Raw genomic sequence first — 27,446 nt, forward strand, 5'->3', positions numbered from 1 at the left:
AGTTCCCCTGTAATTGTTTCCTTGGCTTTATTTTGACCTGTGCAATGTAAATGAAACAGTCTAGCAGTTAACTGAAATTAGATTATTCCTCCTTTTCTTAAATTAATTTTATTTTGTAAGAAATTATTCAGAATTTAGCAGTTATTTCTAATATAAAAATAACTTCCATTATCTCTAAAATATAGAGCCCTGGAAAGGTTTTCTATCAAATGTTTGGAGGTTACAGGAAAAATTTAAAGATCTTCTTTCTTTTGACTCTCTATTGTAATTATTTAATTAGCAGTATCCAGTCTGTTAGATATTTTCAGTCTTTTTGACTCGTCTAATAACTTTACGTCTTATTGGGGGTATGAGCCAGCTATATTTTATATATACTGTCAGCAACAAAAGGAAGGACAAAAATGTTCGGTTACATCAGATAAAACAAAGTTCGTGTCCCTTAAATCAATTAATAAAAGTCTCAAGTACAAGGTTTAAAAGACAAGTGCCTTTTAAAAGAAAATTTCAAGGGTTTAATTAACTTTTCAAATGTCAATAGAGTATGGAAGAGATTAAACATGTGTTTACATATTACAAAATAAAATTTAAAAAAAAAAAAAAAAAAAAAAAAAGAAGAAGAAGAAGACGGGGGGGCAGCACACACACTTTACTGTTTGTAGTTTTCTCGAGTTACTCACTGAATATAAAAAACGCCTGAACAGAAAACCAAAGTATGGGGCGACATCAGTTCCACCTTAAAAATGTGGACGTAACATCCCACTTCACGAGATGGTCTCTCTCTCTTTCTCTCTCTCTCTCTCCCTCCCTCCCTCCTTCCCTCCAGCGGTGAAACTCTTAGGTAAAGCTGTGTGTGTACATGTGTGTGTTTACCAAGTTGTTGTGTTGTTGAGGATTGGGTGAAATGAAACGAGGGCCAGTCCGCCAGGTTGCTGCAGGCGGTGGTTCGTGTTAATATTTAGTAGCCGACGTTCACCGGCTGCTCCAGACTTTATCTCGACTTCACCTTCAGCACAAACTTTTGACTCGGGTAAGATATTTACGTTGTTTGTTGTAAGTATGAAATAAGTTGGCATGTTCATGCTTATATAAATAAATACCGCCATAAATGCCGCCATTGTCCGTCTGATATTTTCCTGTTCTGTTGGAAGCTGCAGCACAAGCTCATGGTAAATGTTGTGGTATGTGTCATTTCTCTTTAAAGTCAATTTAAAGGTCAGTACAGCGCCTGTCATCGTCAATAGGAAAGACAGGTGACCGCTACATGTGCTCCCAAGTGGACCAGAAGTTATGGTCAAACACTTCAATCCCAACAAATAGTTTCCACGAACACCTCATTTAGAAACTGTTTGTATGAAGCTTAAAATAGTTTCTGTCAACAGTCCCAAAGAGACAAGCCCCAGCCTGCAGTTTGAGACAGACTGTATGTAAAGTTGAATTACGTTATTTGTTGAGGAGCATCGCACCATAAAACGTTGTAAGGTTGAAAGGCATGTCAAGTTCTCCCTGATCCCTGAGTTTGTGGCGAAATGTTGAGCAGATTATTTAAAGCGTCCTCTGCACTGGAGTAAAGTGACTGTGCAGTTTTCAGATTTAACAGTGGATAAAGTCTAAGGATGTTGACATTACAAATATTTTCTGCATCTATTGATAGTGGTGCTTTGGACTCAACACTTTCTATTTTGTGTTGCCGTTCCTTTAACCACAAAATAGACGGTTTATGTCAGATTAAAATATCAGTGAGTGACTGTTAGACAGCTCTGACTTCAATCAACTATAGTTGATTGAAAGAGTGAAAGATAGAATACATAAATATACATATTTCTGTCACAACTGATATATTTCATTCAATGCTGAATCAGGGAATCTTTTTACGTGTGTAAAAAAGTCACACAGTGGTAGAAGATATGGATAAAATGGCTAATATAGCAAAAATTCATTAGTAAAATGTATATATCATGTTTTAAGATACCACATTTTCTAAAAAGTCTCTGTGTGATAAATGGTGATCTGGGGCTTTTCCCAAAAAGTAGGTTTGAGTTATCTGGATATCCTTTCTGAATTAAACCTGGAGCAGGTGTTTTTACCTCTGGGAATGTTTCAGATTTGAGGGAGTTGTGCAGATGACTCAGTAAACTGAGACTCTGTTTTTCTCCTGGCTTTTGACATCAAAGGGCAACAAGAAGAACACATTTTAGTTGTTGTCTAGTTTTAGTTCCAATCATATAATTTGGGTGATGTGGCAACCATAGATTTTACCTCATTATGTGAGAGAACTAATTAAACTGGACAGTGTTTTGTTAATGCTGTAACTCGTTTGTCTGCGTTCCCTGTCTGTGTAGTTGTGCGCTATGATGACAGAGGAGGAAGATGCCGACAGAGCGCTGGACTCTCTGTTCATACAGGAGAGTGAGGAGGTGTACAGAAACCCCACGGAAGTGAAGATGAGTCAGATAGTGCTGCCCTGCCACGCCAACCACTGTGGCGAGCTGAGTGCCGGACAGCTGCTGAAGTGGATGGACTCCACAGCCTGTTTATCTGGTAGGTAGTAGTTTTCTTACATCTCACCTTCACTGGAGCTCATGATATGATAACCTACCTGCTCACCAGAACACCAAAGAGTCTTGAACACGTTTACGCATCTGCGACTCTGAAAATATACCATCACTGTCCATTCAAGATTAACTCGTGATTTTGTGTGATTTTTCTGTGATAGAAATGCACAGCTCATGTGCATGTACACACCATGTATGCTTAGATTATGCTGCATCTTCCAGTTGTAACCAGACAGTTTCTAACCTTTATTTATCCACAGTGTTTCTTTTTTTCACCACACTCCACTGTATATTCACATATCCAGCTATAAGTCGTCCAGTATAAATACACATTCGCTCAAGTGAACCTCAACAAATGATAATAAACAAGGGTTTCCCCAACAGGCGAGTTTTACCCTCTGGTCCAAAAACCAGAACATCCTCACCTTTTGACCTCCCATCCAGCTGCACTGTTAACTGTGTTGATCAAGCCAGGAGCCCTGCTGCCAGGATGTAAAGTCCAGGTCACTTCAGTGGTGTGACATTTCTATAAAAGAGTTTAAACAAGTTTGAGAGTGTGTGTCTTAACATACACAATTTGAATGCACCTAAGCACTTGATATGTTTTTTGTTATATTTGTCATATCATAGTTGTTTACCTGTTTTAATCTTGGACTTGGAATGACAACGATTTGTTCTTTTTTTGTCAAACAGCTGCTCAAGGTCAAGAATTCATTTTGAAACTCCACTTTTATACAGAATCAGTTTTATAATGACAAAAGCAAAAGATAATGTTGGACATTAATATATATTGCTGCAGCTATTTAGAATGAAATGCATTTAAAGTCCATACTGATTTCTGTATGACTGTATGCTGGCACATATTTACACATCACAAGCTTTCAGTATGACTGACCAGCAGATGCTTTGAGGTTTTGTGCTCCACTAAATATTTATCTAATCTCCCCTCTGCCAGCTGAGAGACATGCAGGTTGTTCCTGTATCACTGCCTCTGTGGACGACATCCATTTTGAACACACCATAGGGTAAAGTATTAACCTTAATGCTGCTCTAACAAGATGTATTTCCAACTGAGAATTGGTTGCAGGGTCAGAACAGATTGCATTCACTGAGTATGGAGGACAAAAATGGGTCATATACATATTCAGATATTCAACGTACACTGAAGCTTGAAGTTACAAAGCATTGACACTGAAAAACCAAAACAGATAAACCGCATGGGTGTTAAGTAAATGCATGATTTAAAAAAATGAATAAATAAATAGAGCCTGTACTTGTATGCTTCTTCAAATAATGTTAGCTACTGAATAAAAATGTTGGTCTATGTCTGTCTGCTCCAGGGTGGGAAAGGTTGTCAACATCATAGCAAAGGTCAACAGAGCCTTCACATCCAGTATGGAGGTTGGTGAATGTAGTTTTTGATTGAACATATACAGAATTTTTCTACAAAATGAAATGAATATGGTGATTGTTCTCTTTTCAGGTGGGCATATTGGTGACTTGTGAAGACCTTTACACTGATAGGCAGTGGAAGGTTTGCCATGCATTCGCCACCTTTGTTGCTAGACGAACAGAAGCCGGAAAGGTAAGAAGTAAAACACCAAAATATGGACACAAACGACTTTTTTCTAATGCCATGTTCAACGTCCCATGGCTTTGTGTGTTATGTGTACACAGGTACAGCTGAAGCAGGTGATTCCTCGCACTCAAATGGAGCAGATGGAGTACAGCCTGGCAGCAGAGCGGAGGAGGATGAGGCTCATCCATGCTGAGATCATTACAGATCTACTGAACAGCAGCACAGCTCAACTGGGTACAGGCTGTAGACACAAGGGTTTATAACACAGCCCTTGGCCAGACGTCTGCATCATTCAAAATCTGGCTGACTAAAGCTCATTGTTTTTGCGCTTTCACCAGGAGAATGCCAGGAGTATCAGGACGCCGTGCCAGCTGAGCGGACACGAGTGGAGAGTGTAGAGCTGGTGTTACCTCCACACGCCAATCACCAAGTCAGCACCTTTGGGGGCCAGATCATGGCCTGGATGGAGAACGTGGCTACAATTTCAGCATGGTACACACTTAGTTTTTTTTATGCTAAGCTAAGCTAACTGGCTAACTAGCTTCATATTTCCTGCACTGATAAGAGAGTGGTATAGGTCATCTCATCCAACTACGAGCAAGAAAATGTTATGTGAGTTTTTCAATTAAACAAATCATTCCACTTATTCCTTTGTAATGAGCCAAACGAGAAAGAACGAACACCTCCCTCTTTTTTTCTCTATGTCTGATCTAGTCGATTGTGTAACGCACACCCAACCTTAAGGAGTATAGACATGTTCCATTTCCGTGGCCCGTCTCACATTGGTGACCGACTGGTACTGAAAGCCATTGTTAACAATGCATTCAAGCACAGGTGAGTCTACGCACAAATTCTCAAATCTCAACTCTTCCAAGAAATGTTTGCAATCTAGCTCTATAAGTTAAACATCTACACTGTGTGTTTTTGTGATCGTGGTGTGATCTAGCATGGAGGTGGGAGTAGTGCGCTGAGGCCTACCAGGGTGGAGAACCTCTGCGCCACATAAACAGTGCTTTTATGACCTTTGAGGTGCTGGACAGCGACAGGAAACCACGCACACTGCCACGGATACGACCTGAGCCTGTGGTGAGTTTTCTAACTGTCTGTACAGTGTAATACAGTGTAGAGCTAAAATAAAAGAGGTCCACATAATAAGCATGCTTTATTATGTTCATGCACGTTTCACAGGATGGAAAAAGGCGCTATCAGGAAGCCATTGCGAGGAAGAAGATTCGACTCGATAGGTTTGTATCCCTATTTAAACCATCACGTTTTGCTCTTTGGAGAGTGTGATTGATGTATCAGACGGTTTATTGCAGATATGTATAATATTGTCTGTGTAAAACTTGGCTTAAATGCAAAAAAATGCTTTTTGTATATTCCTAAAAGACTACTACTTTTGTTTAATAAAGAAATGTATAGTCTGAGCTGATTGTTGCTCTTTGTCAGGTACAGATAAATCAAACTGACTCATGTGTCATTGAAGAGACATCTCCAATAAGCGTGGCTACAGCCATCTAAATAAATGCACACCTCTCTCAGTCTAACTCCAAAACTGTAATGTCAACAGCATGTCACAAAGCAACATTGTATGCATAAGTAATCATCAGAAAATATTACAAAAGTAACAAATACATGGAAAAAATGACTATTGTGGTATTTGATACAGCATTAAGCAATGGAAGGACTGCAGAAACAGTGTCATCAGTGTTAAGTTTGTCCAGTGTCGTGCAACAGAATCCATTGTTTACACTACTCTGCAGCAGCACATGACTTGGCAGAGCAGCATATCACAGCTGAGCAGACTTTGGTGCAGTTCTGTCAAGCATAATAAGTTCATTGTTCAACTGTAAAACACCCTGCGTCCAGTATAATCTGAATATTCCACTATTTGAAAACCAAATGTGTGGAATTTCATTGTAGCTAGAATGAAAAGGTTGATATAGTCAGTTTTTTTTTTTTTTTTTTTTTTTTAACATTGTGCACAATCATGCCATTGCTGCATTTCATGTTTACAGGAAATACATTATCTCCTGCAAGCAAACTGAAGTGCCCTTGTCTGTACCCTGGGATCCAAGTAACCAGGTAGTGTAATTTCTGAGAAACAAAAGGCACATATGCTTAGTCAAGCTGTCCAGACATTGCCACTGTATTCCGGCACATGAGCTCAGACAGGCCTTTGTTTTTTCAGATGTACCTGAGCTACAACAATGTATCAGCACTGAAACTAATGGATACCAGAAACAACTGGGTATTAACCTCTGAGAAAAACAAGGTCAGTATTGTTTGTATTACTGTCCAGGATATGGCTTGTTAAATAGTTACAGCTGTTGTGAATCCACAGTGAATTCTGATCTTTATTATTTTGGACTTTAAAAAAGGCAGTTTTGACAACATGAAACTTGATGTTTGTGGACGTTTAATACCTGGAACGAATTCTAGCTGTGGACGCTGACCCCGCCTCCTCTTTGTGGTCGCACTCTGCTTCCTAGGTCAGACTGTACACGCTGGAAGAAAACCACATGTTGTGTTTCAAGGTGGAGATGCACGTCAGTGTTGCAGCAGAGCAGACGTTCCACCTGCTGTCAGACCTGAGGAGGAGAAAAGAGTGGGACCGACATTATGAGTCAGTAACGTCTACATATTTGGCATTTAGCATCATCTTACAGTCGGTGCAACAGCAGAATGAGCTTAAAGGATAAATCTGGTATAATTTTCTTGCTGTAAACAAATCACAAAAAAAGACCAAAACCAACAATGTGTTTCTCTGTCTCCTCTATAGCTCTCAGCCCCAGGTCCATTTGTTTTCTGTTGAAAACACAATTAGTCAAATATATAGATAATCTTTTTTAAATGCTCAGTAATTTCCTAAAACATCTGGGCATTGTAGTTTTCAGCAAACCTAACTCAAATTGGAGGAAAGGGGACATTTATTGAGGACTAGTTTCAGTGGTGGATTAATATATATGTTTGTGCTTTTGGGTGATGAAGGAGTGTGTAACCCTGTGTGGTTTGTTGCTTGTAATTTTTAATTAATTGCAGGTTTTGGTCTTTTCATATAATTTTTTGACAGCTGGGGAAATAAATATCACCAGACTTATCCGTTCAGGTCTGGGCAAGCTTTAGGCGTAGGCCACCTAGGCGGTTGTCTAAGGCACCACCAGCTTAAGTGGTGCCAAAGAGAAGATAGAAATAAATTGTAATTGCCCCATATCTACATTTACAAGTCTGTCACTGACATTCAGTGCATCACCTCCAAAAAAAAAAAAAAAAAAAAAAAAGACCCACTGTTCACACTGCATCTAACACCTGATGCTGAGACAGACTGTAGAAGGACACTCTGCTGGGGGGCTGACTCTCGCATGACCTGCTGTTTCTCTGCTTTTCTGCCCTCGTGGTTCATTTTCTCACACCTCTATGTAAGATTCACATATGAGAAACAAGGTCACTTCTGTTCCATGTTAAAAAATTAGAATGCAAGCCACAGTGGGATAAATCATAATCAGATAATACCGTATGTGCGCAGGTGTGGGATTCGGTGGGTTTAACAAAAGAGAGCCTGTTATGATAAACAATTAGGCTCCCCTGAAATTCAGTGATATGCAGCAGGTGAACGCATCTCTACACTGCTGCTATTAGTCTGGAGTTTCATTAATGCCAAGGTCAATGAGCGTCTGAATCTTGTCCGGATGTTCCTGCTACAAAAGATTCAGGTGCACATCCTCTCTCTTGGTGTTGGCCTAAAGTGAGCACTGAAAAAAGTTGTATGATTAAGGAAGATTGCATCAGGACAGGCATTAGTAGAAGTCTCATATTAATAAAAAAGTGACATATTTAAAGTACGTTAACCTCATTGCTGATGCTGATTGTTGTGTGTCAACTGCAGGGAGTGTGAGGTGATCAACCAGGCGGACGAGGATGACACCCTCTATCGTGTAGCTACACCCTCTGTCAGCAAAAGGGGCAAAGGCCAGGACTTTATCTTACTGGCATCTAGGAGGAAGCCGTGTGATGCCAGGTGTTGTAATATGCTGCATGATAAACACTTAGAAATAACCTTTTCTACATTTTGTTTGTTGCCTCACTGCTTTCCTTTTTCTTGATTTCCTATTCCTATTATCTTTTTTTATGCAGCCAGTGTTATTGCTTTACTGCCTCCTGCTTGCTCTTTCATAAAGTCTCATGATGCTATCCTCTTTTGTCCCTCTCAGGGACCCATATCTGATCGCTCTGCGTTCTGTCACTCTGCCCACTCACCCTCCCACTGAGGACTACACCAGGGGAGAGGTGCTCTGCGCTGGCTTCACAATCTGGGAAGAGTCCAGTTCTGTCACCAAGGTTGGCCAAACGAGAGGGTCACCCAGTTCAGCGTGCACACTTGCTATTAGCACGTCACAGCATGTTAACGCTTGAAACAAATGCAACTTCAATACAAGAGAGAAGTAATTGCAAGTTGTAAATGTTTACTGTGCCACAACTGATCCCTGTTTTGTTTCAGATCACCTACTACAACCAGGCCACGCCGGGAGTCCTCCCCTACATCTCCACAGACATCGCTGGCCTCTCGTCCAGCTTTTACAGCGCCTTTGCCGCCTGCAGCGTCTTTCTGGAGGCCAACAAGGACAGCCTGGCTGCTCTCCACTCTCTGCACTGTGAGACGACACTTACCACCACAGTCTCGTCTCTGCAAGAGGACCAGCAGCATCAGTAGAAAGGATTAGATTTGACCCCTGCTGTGGAGGCACTGTGCTCTTAAAGAAGCCGTAGTTGAATGTATCTGTGTTGCTCTGAGATTACAAAGGTCTTGGCAACAGATTTGTAGTTTCTGTCATTTTTTAAAAAATGAACTTGCTATTTTTTTCCCAGCAGGATTAACATGTATGAAGCAAGAGGGCACAATGTTCTCTCTTGGATTTTAAGCCTCTCAAGTTTTACTAGAGTCTACACATTGTGGGAAACTCTATGTGCAATACTAATTTATAGGTCAATAAATCATATTTTGGTACATAGTTCAGTATTTAACACAATCTTGCCAATCTGTTACAAGGATAAAACTAGTCTATAGATTATTTTCTACCTCTTTAAATAAAGTGTTTAGACTATTTGAATAAACTTTAAATTATAAGTTCGATAAAATGTACATTTAGTGTATAATGAAGCTGGTTTATTTCGAAACATTGATGTATAGATTTAGAGCAGTCAACTTGCACTGATTGTATAGTATGTGGACACTAAATGGCCAAGTATCTCACATGACAAGCTGTCTTGATTTAACTGAAACAATAAACACATTAAACCAGTGGATTATGTTCTTGTGCTGGTGTTCACCCCCCGCATTCCTACCATTCCTTAACCATTTTTTATGAACAAAAAAAAGAGAGAGAAACACAGCTTGCTGTTGTATCGTACTCTAACTTGTGATTTTAGTGTTGTAATAGGTACACAAGGCCAGCAGAGGAGTATATACAATGGAGTCAGGTCTAAGCCTCTTCTTGCTGCCTCTCACTGGGGGCTTATAGGAGTTGGTGGCTCTGCTTGTTTTCCAGGTATTGTGTTTGTTCCATAATCATCCTGTTATTTTACCACTATTTCCTGGACATGCAAAACAAGGAGAACAGAAGTGTAAGGTAACAAAACCTGCAATATATATATATATATGTATATATAAAAAAAGGTAAAATGATGACATACTGTCAGACAGATGCTGGATAGTAATCCTGAAAAATAAATATGCAGAGCATCGCTGGATGAGTGTCTTGTGTGGTTTGGCCTGCAGCTCAGTGCGCTCGCTGCCAGTTCACACTGCTCTGCAGGTCACTGAACAGCGTCTGATGTGTTCTATTCTCGCCTCATTCAGGAAGGCAAGCTGCCACTTGAGGACTGTCTTCAGTGCCCACTCTCAAGCCTTTCTCCTCCTCCTCCTCTCTCTGCCTGCAACCTGTTGGCTGTCATACTGACAGGTAGCCTTGCTGATGGAGCTTTGACTATCTGGGCCTGAACATTACTGGACAGACAAAGTGGCGGAGGTGGTGGAAACCTTTTGCCCTGAGTGCAACAGAATTGCACAATTACCAAAACCTGTAACAGAAAATTATTTAACCAATACAGTACAGTTCTGGAAAAAATAAATAAATAAATAAAAAGCCTCGAAAGACCACACCTAACCACAAGGAACAATATAATGCATATTGAAAAAAATAATTTGTGATGCTCAAGCTTGATCAATGTAGAAGGTCAGACTCTAAAACGTCAATATCTTTAAGCTTATGGCACTTAATTGATTTTTTTGACAATTGTCAAGAAAGCTGGTTTGAAGCTAGATGAAACAACTGGTTTTGTTATTGGTTAATTCAAGTATCATTTTACAATTAATATTATTCAACTATGTGTCACAGATTAAGTTTGATTTTTATTTCAATCTAAACAGTAGCAGTGAAACAGAAATTCATGCACAACTGAGACTGACACGTTTACTTTAAAAGAAGCATTGTTAATGAAGGCACATTTTAGCCTCTGTGTTAGTATCACGAAGGGGTGGTAGTGTTTTTGGCAGCCAGTCACTTCCTGGATATAATCATATTGTTGTCATGAAGATCTGGGAACTGAAGGATCAGTTTGTCCTCAAACGCAGCACCAGAAATGTGGTTTAGATGAGATGCGTTTTGGACCTGAAGATGAGTTTACATTCAACAACTGACAAAGGACACTAGGTGGATTTTTAAAATAGATTCTCACATTTTTTAGATTGACAATACATCAAGCTAAAAGTCTGATTAATTATATTTAATTTCATCTTTGATGCTCTAGATTAAGTGGCAGTGCTTTGAAATTATTTTCAAAACATCACTTGGATTAAATTTACAGAAATTACTGATGTGCCATTAAATGAACGAAGAAAAAATCATTCAAGTTATATTGAAGACCTCAAATCTCATAAGCGCTGGGTACCCCTCACCACGTGCTGCTCCCGCTCCCCGCCTACGTTGTAAACACAACTAACCACGTGACCACACCCGGATGTATGAGAGAGTTCTAAGGTTCTAATACAGTGAAACCGCGTTGACTTGTTTACGTTACTTTAGCGAACATAATGGACACTGGAAGCGACGGTATGAGTCAGGACGGTGTCCGAAAACTACAAACTGCCACCAGAGAAAAGCTCAGAAAATTTAACAGTCTGCGGGGTGAGTTGTTTTATATCCGGCTTTAACCGACTGTCTCATACAGAGCGGTGTGCGAGACCGATGTGATCCAATATTTATCCTTTATTTATGTGAAGCTCGTGTGTTATAACTCAGCTGCTGTGTCTCCTCTTGTGTGAAGGTCGAGAGGTGCAGGGTGGTGAGTTCTGGGACGTAGTGGTTGTGACCGCTGTGGATGAGAGCCAGAGAGAAGCATACGAGCTGCAGATCAGTGAGAAAGTTGGCAGAAAAGAGCTTCCCCTCGGTATTCAATACAAGGTCTTCTCAGATCCTCCTGGATCTAAAATAGGTGAGTGAGTCAGACAACACTGTCTTCTTTCATTTCACTGAGGAAAGTACAAAAAGTACATTATTATTATTATTATTATCATTATTAATATTATTATTGTTATTGCTACCACCATCATCATTGTTTTTTATCATATTTATTATTATTAATATGACCTTGTGTTTTTAAGGGAATGGAGGCTCCACTCTGTACGCACTGCAGCAGCTGGATGACACCTATGACAAGACTCTGGGCAAACTGAGGGTCATCCTGATCCATGCAGGTTTGAGATTTCCTGCAAAGCATTCTGGGATAAGCTGCATCTCTCACATGACATGTCACTGCAGAAAAATTATTATTATTGCATGTTTGTTATTATTATTATTATTATGTTATAGTTTAAAATAGATCATGCAGTCATGCCTTACGCTTTGAATGAAAAAAAAAAAAAAAGTAAAACAAACCAAAAAAGATATCATCACATAATGTTGTGTTCTGCTTTTTTTTTTAACTTTCCAACTGCAAAGGGGCTCCACTATTTGACTTACGCATGAAAATGTCACTTGACAACATTGCAGTGTAAAATAGATTCATAACTCCTGTCATGCCAGACTGTGAGAATAAATGATAATTGAATAATGAAATAAAACCCACTATGTGTGATGTTTCCCACTCTAACTTTTCTCCTCTTTTTCTTCAAGGGGGGTTCAGTCAGCGTTTGCCCAGTGCCAGCGCTTTGGGTAAGATCTTCACTGCCATGCCGCTGGGTGACCCTCTCTACCAGATGCTGGAGCTCAAACTAGCCATGTATGTGGATTTCCCATCTCATATGAAGCCTGGCGTCCTGGTGACCTGTGCGGACGACATAGAGCTCTACAGTATCGCAGAGGATACCAGGGTTAGGTTTGATAAACCTGGCTTTACAGCTTTAGCCCACCCCTCCCCGCTGTCTATTGGAACAACCCACGGCGTGTTTGTGTTGGATTCACCTGAAAAGTCTGCTCAGTCAGAAATGGAGAACAGCTCCTGCCTGCGCTTTCTGCACAAACCAAGCATCAGAAAAATGCAAGAATGTGGTGCTGTTCGTAAGAGGCAGGGTGGTTGTCTCTCTCTGTCTGACAGTGAGTTTGTCTACACAGACAGCACCTACTATGTCGACTTTGAAACTGTAAAGACTCTTCTCGGTCTGCTGAAAGAGTTGGGGCCTTTGCACTGTGAGATAGACGCATACGGGGACTTTCTTCAAGCGCTGGGCCCCAAAGCTACGATAGAGTACACCAGCAACACTGCTAACGTTACCAAAGAGGAGAGAGGTCTGGTTGAAATCCGCCGAAAGATCTTCCATCTCCTACAGGGAACTCCCTTGAACGTCATTCTCCTCAACAACTCCAAGTTTTATCACGTGGGAACCACGTCAGAGTACCTCTTCCACCTCACCGAGGACGTGGCTCTGAGGAGCGAGCTGGGCCTCCTGTCGTCTGCGTTCAGTGTGAATTTGGAAAACTCAGAAGGGTCCACTGGCTGCTGCGTTATGTACAGTGTCCTCGATCCCAGTTGCTCAGTGGGAGCTGGATCAGTGGTGGAGTACTCCAGGTTGGGGGCAGGAGCATCCGTAGGTAAGGGCTCCATCATGAGCAGCTGCCTGGTTAGTCCGGGCCTCTCGGTGCCCGATGCGGTCTTCATGCACTCGCTGTGGGTGAACCACCAGGACCGGACCGGGTGTGTAACCGTCGTCTTTGGGATTAATGACGACCTGAAGCGCAGCGTGGAGGCCCCCGCTCACGCAGAGAGTTTGAAACTTTTTGGGTACAGCCTGGCCAAGTGTCTGTCCCGCTGGGGTCTGGAGAAGGAAGTCCTGAGGTTCTCTGGTGACTCGTCCTGTAGCTGTAGTTTGTGGAACGCTTGTCTGTTTCCTGTTTGCTCCGATCAACAAAGCTCGTTCTCGTCGTCTCTGGAGATGCTGCAGGCCGTCCTGAGCAGCTCCACATTCAGTTTACCCAAAGACACAGAGTTGATGTCTATGCAGGAGTGTTTACAGAGTAAGAACCTGGAGGAGATGTTGAAATTCAGGACGGGACTATACAACGACATCAGACAGAGACGACTGAACAGTTGAAGCTGCTACATTTAATTTTATGCCTTAGTATTATGTATTTAAATATGAGATAAAATGAACAGTGCTTTAATGATTAAAGTAGTATATAATCATTGAGGACTGAGCTTTTGCCAGTATGAAAATCAGTCAAACTAATTTTTAAATCTGGTGTCTGATTTTTTTGTTGTACAACATTTCATAAAACCACTTCATCATTTTTTGTAAATTTTCTTTCTACTTGAAAATGAGATAAATTCCTATCTGATATAATATTGATTGCTTTTTACCTCATTCACATTAGTATCTTATCATTTACTTGGGTGCTTTAAGTTTTTTTTCCATGATAAGGAGTATGCTTATCTGGGAGGGCTGGAGCTAATCTGAGGTGACACTGAACGAGAGGCAGGCAGCGTACAGGATGGATCGCCAGTCCATCGCAGGGCCAACACGCAACAGAAATTTACTCTTATAGTCACACCTACAGGCAATTTAGAGTAATCAGATCTTTGGCCTGTGGGAGGAAGCCGGAGTACCTGGAGAGAACCCATGCAGGCACAGAGAGAACATGCAGACTCCTCACAGAAAAGGGGCTCGAACGTGGAACCGTCATGCTGCGAGGCGACAGTGCTGATCACTGCACCACCGTGCTGCCGTGATAAGGGGATGAGTAATTTCAAATGGCAGCATGAAAGGTGGATATTACAGGTGTGTCAGCAGACGTTTAGAAACCAGTTTGAGTCATGGTCAGTATTTGGAGCGCCAAGCACGCTGCTTCACTCAGACATGAGAGAGTGAGGCAAAGGTTATCTTTCCTAATAGACTTTTCTTTACAGTGCATTTTTACATTTTATGCAGGTTTAACCAATAACATTATTAACTGCAGTAATGGTTGTCGTTATTCGTCTCACCCCTGCTTTTCCTTCTATGACCAGTCAACATGTCTACAGGCATGGTAGGAGAAGAACTAGTCTGTTATTAGTCGAGTGAAGCAGTGGAAAAAATGTAAAGTACTTCAAGCCATTAACCAGACTCTCCCTTGTCATACAAAATTTGCTTTGGCAGGCTGTCTGGGCCAGTGCAGGATACTTGCTTTGTTTTACACTGAACACACACACACACACATACACAGTCACACTGATCTACACTCGCTTGCATTTGGAAGGAGATCAGTTGTCGTAGTTGTTAGGCATTCCACTCAAAGGTGTTTATTTTTAGCCCAGAGCCAATATCCCCCAACAACACACACACACACTCACACACACACACTCTTTTATCTGGACCTGTGCGATTGTGGCAAGAGTGCAAGATTGTGTTACTGCTTTTACTCCAGTTCACCAAACTATACAGGCACAGATTACAACAGAGGAACCTTATCAATGGGAAATTACAAATCAAGACCGTCTCAGACGTGCACAGGTAATGGCTCCGTGTCTTTGTGACTGTGAGTGTATTTTATTTGCTCAGGGATGACGACAAGGTCTGAACCTAGAAGTGTGGCACACACACAAACATTACTGACAGTGAATTCTTTTCTCTCTATATATAAAATTTTGTGTAGTAGGTAAATTGGAGATCTTTCTACTTATAGGCAGTAATTAGCAATGGAAACTATTGCATTAAACTGTTATCATGTTTGACCTTGTGAAGACGAGTGGAAGAAGAAGGTGAGCGAGTCGTACTCTGTGATTGTCGAGAAGTTGGAGGATGACCTCAAGCTCAAAGACAGCGAGCTCGCTGACCTCAAACTTGCTTTCGGGTGACAAAAACATTTTCTGTTTTTAAAATCTGTGACTCAGTGCTAGTCATTGTGTGAACTGCATTTAACTTAACAAGTAGTACCTGCGTTCTCCCTGGTTTGCTCACTTTCTCTGTGTCAGTCGGGCTTCAGTTGTCACAAGCAGGTGATGTTGGTTTTCTGTGGCTCAGCTCTGATGAGGCTTTTCAGAAAGTGAACTTGAGCTACCGAACGGAGAAGGGGCTGTCGCTGCTGCATCTCTGCTGCGTGTGTGGAGGTATGCATGACCACTAGAGTCTATTAATAACCCCTCAACAAAATGTAACAGTGGAAGGGAGGATTACTATGGGCTTTATTGTCTGAGGATGACCTTTCTGGTGCTTATCATGTGAAAGCAAACAGTAGATTTGAAATACATGAAGGTTTTCCCATGATCCCAGCAGTCTAGACAATCCTGACCTTGTTTGGTAATTCACAGTAAACCTGATCTTTTGTTGAGATAAGTATTTTTCCATTACATGTTTGTGACCAGGCAACAAGGCCCATATCCGCAGTCTGATGCATAAAGGCCTTCGTCCTTCCAGACTGTCCAGGAATGGCTTCACTGCGCTCCACCTGGCTGCTTACAAGGTGAAAATTTCAGATTTCAAATATAGTATATATATTTCTAGGTGTCATCTGTGCCTTTTCTCTTGTTTGTGTCATTTGTCATCTGATAAAGAGCTTTCTATGTTTTACCACATGGTGGAGTGCAAGTACCGTCAAAGCCAGTGTGGTCAGCTGCACAACAAAGTCAGTGTTGGATGTCAAAACCCCCACGGCTTACAGATTTATCCACATCTTTTTTGTTTCCATAACCACAGGACAATGCTGAGCTGGTGACTGCCCTTCTTCACGGAGGGTCAGATGTGCAGCAGGTGGGATACGGAGCCCTCACCGCCCTGCATGTTGCTACACTGGCTGGGCATCACGAGGTGAGAGCTGAACCCAGGCTTTTCTTCTTTTCATTGCTCCTGAGGAACGTTATCGAGTTTCCGTTGATGAATTTGTCAATTTCCCCCACCAGGCGGCGGATATTCTCCTACAGCATGGAGCTTATGTGAATGTCCAAGATGCTGTGTTCTTCACCCCACTGCATATTGCTTGTTACAATGGGCATGAGCAGGTAAATTGCTCCTGATAACAACATCCCGATTCTTCTAATGTTCAAAATACACCTGAGATACACCACTCTACACTTCTCTCACCTGAATTTCTTCTCGCCTCCCAGCTGGCAAAGCTGCTACTGAAGTTCGGTGCAGACGTGAATGCGAGTGGCGAGGTGGGCGACCAGCCGCTGCACCTGGCTGCCGCCAAGGGTTTCCTCAGCATCGTGAAGCTGCTGATGGGGGAAGGGAGCAAAACTAATGGTGAGACCTGAGACTCCAAGAACACTTTCCTGTATTTAGCTAAGATTCACATGAGTTAAGAGCCTGTAAATTAATCATAGTAGAATAGCTTCAATACATACTCTTCTCTTCTGCTTCCCTCTACAGTTAACGCTCAAGACAATGAAGATCACGTTCCTCTCCACTTCTGCGCTCGTTTTGGTCACCATGAGATTGTGCGTTTCCTCCTGCAGGGAAACTTTGACGCCCAGCCTCACTCTGTCAACATCTATGGAGACACACCATTACACCTGTAAATAGCACAGTAATACAGTGTTAGTAGCTCTCTGTAGGTTCTGTAGTGGATAATATGGAGTGGACACAAAGAGTTGAGATGTTGTGTTTCATCAGGGCCTGCTACAACGGCAAGTTTGCAGCAGTGAAGGAGATTATACAACTTTCTGGTACAGAGAGTCTTTCAAAGGAGAACATATTCAGCGAGACGGTTCTTCACAGGTACGGTGTGGTCTCCCTGTTGAACAGAGACACTTATTTAGACCAAGTTTCCCCCAGGAGTGTTGGTGTTAGTGGTAATGACTGCATGTCCTATCTAACAGCGCATGCACCTATGGTAAAGATCTGGAGATGGTCAAGTTCCTGTTGAGTCAGAATGCTATGAGCATCAACCATCAGGGCAGAGATGGACACACAGGTGACTCCTCACTACTGCCAACGCCTCTGTTTGCTAAACTGAATTAAATGCAGCACCACTCTCATTATTACTGTGTGTATTATGTGACACATTTAGCTCTGCATAGTGCCTGTTTCCACGGCCACATCCGTCTGGTGCAGTTCTTGCTGGACGGCGGGGCGGACATGAACCTGGTCGCCTGCGATCCGAGCAGGTCCAGCGGGGAGAAGGACGAGCAGACCTGCCTGATGTGGGCTTATGAGAAAGGTCTGTTGGGGCGATGATGAGCTAAGCTGTCGGGAAACATCTACCAAAAAGTAGTATCACAGTGGTATTCACCATTTGTGTTTTCCAGGTCACGACGCTATCGTCACCTTACTGAAACACTACAAACGCCCAGATGACTCCCCCTGCAATGAGTACTCCCAGCCAGGAGGGGGTGAGTCATCCCCTTCTAAACGTTATTATCTGGAATCACTCAAGTCCTCCCATTAATCTGCCTGAATATGTCGGCTCTCTTCCAGATGGGTCCTACGTTTCTGTCCCGTCTCCTCTGGGAAAGATCAAAAGCATGACTAAAGGTAGTGAGTTGGAGCGAAGCGCAGCAGATTCCCTCCCAACACACGCACCTCACACACCTCACATCACTGTCAGCTGACATGACAGCAAATGCCATCTGTTGCCATGGGAAGGGTCTTTAATTGCTGATGGTAATACTTGACTGCGTCCCAGTGAAAGAGTGGGTGGTGTGAACCGCAGACCTGTCTCCATCTGTGTGATATTCAAATGTAATATCTGAGAAACAATTGATCTGAATGTGATGAATCACAGGTTTAAAGCCTGGAAACATCAATGGTTTAACAAAACGGTTGGAAATATTATAATTGGCCTAAAGAGGGCACTGTACTGGCTGAAACTGAAGAAGCATCAAACTACTTTAAAGCACTTGCTGCTGAGCTATGAGCTTTAAAGGGCTTATAACCTGACATATAATTTGTCCTATTCTTTCATACCACTGTTTTATATTTCATACCATGATCGTTATATAAATATTATCTGATCTAAGCATCATAAAATAACACATGGTGCAGATATACCTAGAAAGTTAATTAAAAAGAGAAGTTATGTTACTTTTTTGTGTTCCCTTTCTCTTTTTTTCAGAAAAAGCTGAAGTTCTCTTGCTCAGGGCCAGCCTCCCATCTCATTTCCACCTTCAGCTGTCGGAGCTGGAGTTTAATGAAATTATTGGATCAGGTAACTCTGTTCACACCTTTTCTGGTTTAATTTCAGGGGCAGTGCTTCCAGGTCTGATAATATTATCAATAATCACATCTGTTTAACACTCAGGCTCCTTTGGAAGAGTCTACAAAGGCAAATGCCGAAACAAAATTGTCGCCATAAAACGGTACTCGTCCATTCAGCACGCAGATAAAGGTGCCATTTTGCATCCCCGTCCCCTGTTAAAAGATCAGACTCAGTCTTCGTTCTCCCCTGCAGCTATCGAGCCAACACATACTGCTCTAAGTCAGACGTGGACATGTTCTGCAGAGAGGTCTCCATCCTCTGTCGCCTCAATCACCCCTGTATCATCCACTTTGTCGGGGCTTGTCTGGACGACCCCAGCCAGTTTGCCATCGTCACGCAGTACGTCTCTGGTGGCTCGCTGTTCTCCCTGCTGCACGAGCAGAAGAGGTGAGGATGTGTGCATAAGACACCAGAGCTCACAGTAGATTATAGTGTGAATAGAATGTACGAGTCCTCATTCACACATCATTTAATAAACCTGAGAACTTCCCTGTCATTTAACCTTATTCTCCTCACATACAATATGCATTAAAATAATTAATTTTACACAAATATACTAACAGAAGGAGCAACAGTATTTTAGACTGCATGCGTGATTAAAGTCATGGCAGGTTGACACCACATCTACACTGATTGACCAGGAAAATCAAAATCACTGTACTGTAACACAGTGCAGCACAACAGTGTTGTGATGAGTTTGTTCTGAAAGTCAGTCAGCGGAGAATTAAATGAATCAACATGTTGATAATCAGTGCTCACTTAAGTGATTTAAAGATCAAAAATGTCAAATATTCTGTTCTCAGCTTCTCAAATGTGACTGTGACTAAAGTTTTTTACTATTTAAAAATAATAATTAAATTGAATATCATGGGTTTTGGACTGTGGGAAATTGTGATGGATTTTTTATTCTCTTCAAATATTTGATTGAGTCAATAACTAACTAAAATATTTATGGAAAATAGTGATTAGTTTTAGCTCCTATAATAAATGCCAGTTATGTTAAAGTTATGTGTGTGTGTAGTCTGGTTTTGTTAACTATTTTACTGCTAGACCTTTCTCTGTTTGTTCCTTCTTATATGAAAAAGAGGGGGCAAAATATTTAAAACACCTGTCTGATTGAGTCCAGTATAGCACTGCAAACATCAGCCTCAGGACCATAGACCTGAGTCGACTCTATGGCAGGGTCCTTTTAATGCTTTGTACTCTGTCTTAAAGGCGTTTTTTATTAAACGTCTCTTACGTAAATAAAGCTTAAAACAAAGCTGACTTTCTGACTAAATCCTGATGTCGAGGTCTAAAAGACCCCTGAGGAGTTACTCAGTGTCTTCCAAGCACAAGTTTGTACAGCACAGCTGACTTTTTGAGGTCTGATTATCCTCCTTGGATTTGCCCCCCCCCCAGCCGGGATCATCATTGATCCAGATGAAGTGTTCCGCTAACTGTGTGGCCAGGTGCTGTCTTTATAGACTGTCCTATTGATCTGTGTAAAGTGCTGTGTGTGATTGGCAGGGGCCATTGATCTGGCACTAAGTGGCTGCCGCTTTAATGATGTGTCAATGGACAGGCTTATCGACCTACAGTCCAAGCTCATCATCGCCATCGACGTGGCCAAGGGCATGGAGTACCTGCACAACCTCACCCAACCTATCATCCACAGAGACCTCAACAGGTGGGTGCCACAGTAATAACATATGTGGTGGGATGGTGTTGGTGGGCTGAAATTACTGTTGTCATCACAAATAATACATGTGTTCCTTCCAGTCACAATATTCTGCTTTATGAGGATGGACACGCTGTGGTGGCTGATTTTGGAGGTAAGGCCAAGAGCCTTATTGTAATTAAATTAAAGCTGCCTTGAATCAATTTTCTGAATGACTGAAATGACTCCTGGTAATGTGGTCAGGTGTACATGCAGGGTGAGCAACATTCATTTGAATGAATCAGTGGCCATCTTTGGATCTACTGTTTAATACATCCATCCTCAGAGGCTCTTTAACTTCTTTCTGTCTGCTAGTAGTAAAATATTACCAGGTCAAATTGTTCCTTTTGAAAAAAACATACAATACTAACATTTTGTAAGAGGAATGATTAATTGATTTTATTAGCAGTAAAACTCACCCTTGCTCATTTGAGTCAATTTTGCAGATTTGCTGCTACAGCCTCACTTGGTCTGGTATGACCAGTAGCTTATTTATTTTAACAACCTGTCAATAGCTATTGGAGCATTTCTGAGTCACTTACTTACTAGCTGTTACATTACGTTTTCAGATTTACCACTGTCCAAAATAGTCATATGTATCTACAGTGGACGCTGCTCAGCAAATGTTAATATAGCCTCAGTTAATGCAGCTTTAAAGTCATGGGTCAGTACTGAGAACCTTATGTCTTCTGTTAGTGCAGTTTTGTTTACTTCTTTATAGTAAGTAAGCGATGCTACATGACAGCTTAATACTTAAATAGGGTTTTATGTGCCATTACCATGTACTTCAATGTCTGATATTTTAATACACCTTGACAAATGATTATGATATCTTTGTTATCATCCATCTACACTCAAGGGAAATATTTAGTGGATCTGGCAGTCGTGTTTCTGTTGGTTTCACTTCTGTTAGTTCCTTGTAATGTTGGCAGTCAAGAGTGTTTATTCACTGGCTCTGCTGATAAAAGCACAGCTAAACCACATAACCGCCAATGGATGTGCTTTTTTAAAAAACATTTTATGTCCTTCTGTCCATCTGCAGAATCCAGATTTCTTCAATCTGTGGATGAGGATAACATGACCAAGCAGCCAGGGGTCAGTGCTGTCTCCTCTTTTTTTTAGTTATTTTATGACACACACACACACACACACACACACACACACACACACACACACACACACACACAAAAACCCTTTTGGAATGAGTTTGCTCTCCTTCTCTGGCCAAATACTCTTACACCATCTGCAGCATCTCTGAAAGAATACAGCACTTTGAATAAGTGTACGCTCAACCTAGAGCTTCTTCTGGCACCTGCCATCAATTACCCACCAGCTAAAAAAAACTGCCTCCATGCAGATTCTGTCTCAATGTGCTGACTCATCACTACACAGAGTGCTTGGCCTGCAGTTTGGTGTTAAGTGTGTTGCATCTCTTGGGAGCTGCCTGTTGTGAGGAACTACTTGCCCTTGCTGGGACGCAGTGTTTATGTCAGTAATTGGGTCTCATTTTGTGTGTGTGTGTGTGTGTGTGTGTGTGTGTGTGTGATGGCCTGTCTTAATATCTTGAAATTAAATTTAGCATCTGACTGCCCTTACTCAGTGTGTATGTGCATATATGTGTGTGTTTGTGTGTGTTTGAGCAGAACCTGCGGTGGATGGCTCCGGAGGTGTTCACCCAGTGCACTCGCTACTCAGTGAAGGCGGACATGTTCAGCTACGCCCTCTGTCTGTGGGAGCTGCTTACCGGAGAAATTCCCTTCGCTCACTTGAAACCTGGTGATTTTCCTCCAGTCCCAGTCCCTGTAATAGTGATACTAAGTGTGCAAGAGTACAAACTGAGGGGGGAAACCCCGTAAGACACCTCTCACACAAAAGCACTTTATCACAGAGGGCATCCCCCTGTACAAACACCTTGGTATAACCATCACACTGAAACCCATGACAGTGGATGTCTTAGCTGTTCAGATATTTATGTCTGATCGATGCTGTTTTCCTTCAGCTGTGCTAATAAATGTCCTGCTGCCCTCAGCTGCTGCAGCAGCAGACATGGCCTACCATCATGTCCGGCCTCCTATTGGCTACTCCATCCCCAAACCCATCTCTGCTCTTCTGATGAGAGGCTGGAACGCATGCCCAGAGGTAAACCACCTAATCTCACCTCTTGAACCTGGATTATCAGGGACAATCAGCTCAATAATAACGTGTTCTTGATTAATATACACACAAAACTTTATATAATATTACATAGTGTAGTTTACATCCATGTAATGCTCTACAATGCAGTCTATGCTATCCTTCTATGTCATTAACTACCAAGACATACTGAAGCTCTGAGAGGGCAAACAGTGCTGATTCAGCTGCTCCTCCAAACATGCAGCTCTAATGAATGGGACTAGTGAATGCCCACATGATACATTAACACACGGCTGTTCATATTTAGGAGCACACACAACCTGGATGATCCTCAGTGCTGCGATGTTCATAATTAGCAAAGCGTGTTTGTTTTTTTTTCCCTGTGTCCTCATTAAGACACATTATTCCACGGCCCAGCACGTTAGCACATTTCTCCCTCTGTGGTCCATCTACTTCCTGTTCAGGTCACGGCGGCGGACTCGTTTCCCTCAGCGATCAATCTCATCCCAGTGCTGCCTCGTCAAGACATTTTTCTTTTTGTAAACAAGTATGTGATTGTTATTTGCCGTCACAAGGTTGCATGGGCACACAATTCTCACGGTGCCTCACCTGTACAGTACACTGACTACCAGGGGGGTTTAGAAGTGGGACAGGCTGTGCTGTGTTTACAGGATGTGTGCAAAAAAATGTACCTGAGAGACTTTCACTGAACGTTGTGGTGTAAGCAGATTTTATCCTACTGCTTTCAGATTAAGGTTTCTCTATAATTACCTGATTACTGACAAACACCATGAACAAAACAGAGGGCTTTAAAAGGTAATTGCATTATTATATTTACATTTTTACAGAGTTTTCTCAATAGGTTCCTGTGTCATTTATTGAAAGCAGACCTTGGCCACTGTCTGAGGATGTGATGTATAATTGAACAGCTCTGGCGTCAAAGTGTTTGTTCCTTTACAGTGAGGAGAGAGATCTAAGGACCGCTTTTGAAGCAGAGTTCACCTTTGCTTCATGTGTGGGCAGACTAAAATAAGCAGAATACACAGGCCAGTTGTAGAGAGAATACACCTGTGTGTGTGTGTCTGCGATTATACCTGCTCCATTTCATTGTTCAAACAGTGAAAATTAAACTAATAGTTTGATTTTTCTGCTTCAGGACAGGCCTGAGTTCTCTGAAGTGGTTTCCAACCTGGAGGAATGCTTGTGCAATGTTGAGGTATAAAATATCACACATGTTCTTAAATGTCAGCTCCCATAACACAAGTGTGTGTCCTACAATTAAATTCTCTCAGTCATGACTGTATTTCTGCCGCTGAGTGTGTGTGTGTGTGTGTGTGTTTCTGTCACAGCTGATGTCTCCAGCCTCCAGTAACAGCAGCGGCTCCCTGTCACCCTCCTCCTCCTCTGACTGTCTCCTCGCACGAGGAGGACCCGGCCGGAGTCACGTGGCTGCCCTACGTTCTCGTTTTGAGCTGGAGTATGCTCTCAACACTCGCGCCTATGCCTTCTGGACTCAGAGGTAAAAAGACTGGCACATAATTGTCAGTTATAGTTGTCTGCATGAAGCTATGGCAACCTGTTTTAGTGACTTCAAAAAATAGTTATTGAGAAACAATAGCTCACACTCAGGTTAATCAGGGCTGTTTTGTAAATACAGACATGCACAGATAAGACTTCATTTACCTAACTATTGTCAAAATTCGTATTAAACACAACCACCGTACAGTGAATGTCATACAAGCATTTGCATGCCGACTGTGAAGTATCACCCAGTGAGCTGAGCTGTCTCTTTCAGATTTAAATCTTGAAACTGAATCAGACATTCATTGACTCAAACAGTAAACATTAGGATGCTCAAATCTAAGCCTCTCCAAATTACCAAACTTTATGAATTGTTTAAGCTTGACATTGTAGATCCATGTGACTGCATCAGATTTCCTCTTTTCTCACTGTCATGGTCTCACTTTGAAATCAAAACTAATTTTGTTGGATAGTTTCGGAGAAATTTGACACAAGGTGTTTAGATGACTCAGCGACCCAATTAATACTGAAATACAATATGAGATATCGTCCTCTCTGATTATTATTAATGTGTACATTCATCAGCCAAAAGTCCATCAACATTTACAATGGTCTCATGGAAACGACTCACTGTAAACAACTGTTAAAGCAGCAACATGCAGACCAGTTAAGATACTTACTGCAACAGTGAGGAGTGCAGTTGCTCAGTTACCAAACAGGAAGCAAATGCAATAAAACATGCATGGCATTCTGAACCAGGAGGAAGGCCTGTATTTGACGCTGGGCTTTGAGTCTGTGTTGTGTTGTGTGTGTGTGTGTGTGAGAAGAGTTGGAGCCTGGTAACCGTCACTATGAACCCAGTAACAGGAGGTGGGGTTATTGTGACGTGGCAGTGGCTTCTCAGTAATTTCTCGGCGCTCCACCAAAGGTCAGACAGGACCTTTTTCTTGGTGCTCATATTCCAAAAAAGTGCGAATTCAGCCGCCTAAAGATCAACTCCTGCTGAGTGTTTCAATAACATTAGATATATTCAATTGATCATTGTTAAAATTTAGAATCATTTTCCTTTTCCTTGATCACCCCATCAAACCTGTCATCAATTTTGTATATGGCACTCCTACAGAGAAAGTGAGAGCAGCCTGGTCGGACATTAGATATTGAATTTCCTCTGCTTGTATTGAGGTCCATCTCATCTGTCGTCCCCCATGTAAAGGAAGCAGTATATATTTCTGGACTAGTGCCGCTTTGTAGTAGATTCATGAGTAAGGGTTGACTTTATTCATTTTAATTTTCAGTGAGCGACGGCGAGCATCTGGAGGCCTCTCACTGGAGGAACTGAGAAGGAATATGCAGTTCTCTCCCATTGATCGAAATGGTTTGTGTGCAGGGTTCATGTACTATACTGTATAGTGATGGTAATTGTTTTTGGAAGTGAAGCTGTAGCAGTTTAACACTTGTCACTCCTGCTGAGGTTGGGTCAGATTCAAATTAAGGTAGCAAATAAAGGCTTCAAATTTGGTACTGAAGATTTAATTCTTAGGAAGTTTTGTTTGTTATTTTTACCAAGCATATTGTTATATATTGTATGTTATCCCCTATTAAATTGTATTGAATTGTTCTTCTTCTTTTTTACTTTTTCTTTTTAGATTTCTTTTTCTTTTTTAAACCTTTTTCCAAAACAAACAGTTCTGTTCTTAGGTAATGCATAGTGATACAAAGGATGAGGGATAAGGCTGATTATATTCGATATCATTCCTATTGTCAACTAACACACAGTTAATTTGTCACACAATATTTTTCTTTTCTACCCTGTCTGTGTCACTCAGCTCCTAGGTCATACCTTTATACCATATAAATATAAATATATACCATCTTCAAAACAGACACAGTAACATCCTAAAGCAGTGGGACACTGTAGTTTGAAGTAAATGCTACTTAAATAGCCTATTTGTTTGGGACTATTTTCAACAGTGGATGAATACACATTTAGTGTTTGTAACAGTAGGACACTGTGTATATAACTTACAATATAACTTACAGTTCTCAGGTTCATAATAATGAAGGAGCCTGTCACCTAATGCACTGATGTGGCTCACAGATGCGTTTTTAATCATTTCTAGACAGTGGAGCTCTATGGCACAGATGAATGAGAGATATCAGGCTTCAGTTACAAAGACAATTCTTGTTGGTTGGTTAAAATAATTTGTTAGTTTGGGTCTTTTCCTGGGATTTGTTGACAGTAAGAAAAATACAGAATGTCACCAACTTTATCTTTGTAATTGTCAACAGTTCTAATATTGTTATTGTCAACATTGTTACTCACAGTGTGTTTCTTTAGTGTCACTGATGATGTTGACTTGTCTCTTTCTCAGGGTACGTGTCCGATCCCATGAGCACCATGAGATTCCGCTCTTCCTTCAGCAGCAGTGGCAGCTTCGAGGACAGTAATTAACCCTGCCAAGACTATTGAGAATTCATTTTTAAAGTAAAACTTTATAAATAGATGGTAAGAGTAGTAGATATTGCTGTAGTAGTATCTGGTCATAACATGCTTTATATTAATGGGTTGTTTGTGAATTTACAGTACATTCTTCCCAGTATCTCCAGTCCTGTGCTATATGAACTTTATTTTATACATACATTAACATTTTTTTATAGATTTGCTTGAGGCTTTTATCTTGTAAATAATTTTTGTGTGTACATGGTTTGCATAAATCTGACATACAAACTATGAAAGTCACTGAATATGTGTAATTCTTACAACTTCAGTTTCATTTTTGAAGGTGGAACAAAAGCAGGAGGTCACTCTCCATCTAACTTCTCATTTTTATTTTTCTGAATGGCCAAATCACACAAACGATCAGTCACTGACAGATATCAAATGAAAAGATGAAGCCTCACAAACACACACTAGCCATAAAAATCAGGTGATAAGGCGATACAAATAAATCTTAAGTATAGTTTTTGAAAAAGAGGTAGTATTAGCAGCGATGATGACACAAATCAGTGCCTAGATTTGACATTTCACAATGTTATCACAGTTTAACTACTTAACTAATTATCCATCTAAGGATGAGGATTGAATTAACCATGTTAACTCAGTGAAGCATTCATGTTGTTCTGCTGGAGTTTTGTCCAGATAGTGTCATCTAAACAAATAATTATGTTAAAGCACTGACTATACTTGTCAATAACACAGACATAGAGCAATTAAAGATCTCTGATCAGAGCTGAAGTACTGTAAATTCATGCTTGGGCCCAGGCAGTGGAAATGTAAAATGTACCAGGGGCTAACTAAT

The 27,446-nt window shown here is 41.3% G+C and overlaps 3 protein-coding genes across 3 annotated transcripts; all 3 read left to right on the forward strand.

Moving 5' to 3' along the window:
* The first annotated feature begins 786 nt into the window (after positions 1 to 786).
* On the forward strand, positions 787 to 9,431 carry acot11b (acyl-CoA thioesterase 11b). Its single transcript, XM_018667403.2, is given in 17 exon segments — positions 787 to 1,027; positions 2,340 to 2,538; positions 3,508 to 3,577; positions 3,893 to 3,953; positions 4,036 to 4,137; positions 4,230 to 4,365; positions 4,470 to 4,623; positions 4,846 to 4,965; positions 5,078 to 5,093; positions 5,095 to 5,217; positions 5,320 to 5,375; positions 6,150 to 6,216; positions 6,323 to 6,406; positions 6,624 to 6,757; positions 8,018 to 8,149; positions 8,343 to 8,469; positions 8,630 to 9,431. Coding segments are annotated over 16 exon segments (1,785 nt in total). The 5' UTR covers positions 787 to 1,027; positions 2,340 to 2,348; the 3' UTR covers positions 8,843 to 9,431.
* A 1,696-nt stretch (positions 9,432 to 11,127) lies between these two features.
* Positions 11,128 to 13,922, forward strand: fpgt (fucose-1-phosphate guanylyltransferase). Its single transcript, XM_018667391.2, has 4 exons — positions 11,128 to 11,315; positions 11,455 to 11,622; positions 11,792 to 11,884; positions 12,303 to 13,922. The coding sequence occupies exons 1-4, from the start codon at positions 11,222 to 11,224 to the stop codon at positions 13,715 to 13,717; spliced, it is 1,770 nt and encodes a 589-aa protein (XP_018522907.1). The 5' UTR covers positions 11,128 to 11,221; the 3' UTR covers positions 13,718 to 13,922.
* Positions 13,923 to 14,983: 1,061 nt separating this feature from the next.
* On the forward strand, positions 14,984 to 26,910 carry tnni3k (TNNI3 interacting kinase). The gene is made up of 25 exons (XM_018667388.2): positions 14,984 to 15,112; positions 15,344 to 15,452; positions 15,623 to 15,708; positions 15,964 to 16,061; positions 16,295 to 16,405; positions 16,498 to 16,596; positions 16,702 to 16,840; positions 16,967 to 17,111; positions 17,210 to 17,314; positions 17,416 to 17,510; positions 17,607 to 17,756; positions 17,845 to 17,928; positions 18,014 to 18,070; positions 18,651 to 18,743; positions 18,837 to 18,894; positions 18,987 to 19,181; positions 20,359 to 20,463; positions 20,556 to 20,608; positions 21,536 to 21,588; positions 22,137 to 22,269; positions 22,523 to 22,632; positions 23,783 to 23,842; positions 23,976 to 24,145; positions 25,443 to 25,522; positions 26,520 to 26,910. The coding sequence occupies exons 1-25, from the start codon at positions 15,073 to 15,075 to the stop codon at positions 26,597 to 26,599; spliced, it is 2,508 nt and encodes an 835-aa protein (XP_018522904.1). The 5' UTR covers positions 14,984 to 15,072; the 3' UTR covers positions 26,600 to 26,910.
* Positions 26,911 to 27,446: the final 536 nt, after the last annotated feature.

This window comes from Lates calcarifer, linkage group LG17, assembly GCF_001640805.2.
Source record: "Lates calcarifer isolate ASB-BC8 linkage group LG17, TLL_Latcal_v3, whole genome shotgun sequence".
Classification (NCBI taxonomy): domain Eukaryota; kingdom Metazoa; phylum Chordata; class Actinopteri; family Centropomidae; genus Lates; species Lates calcarifer.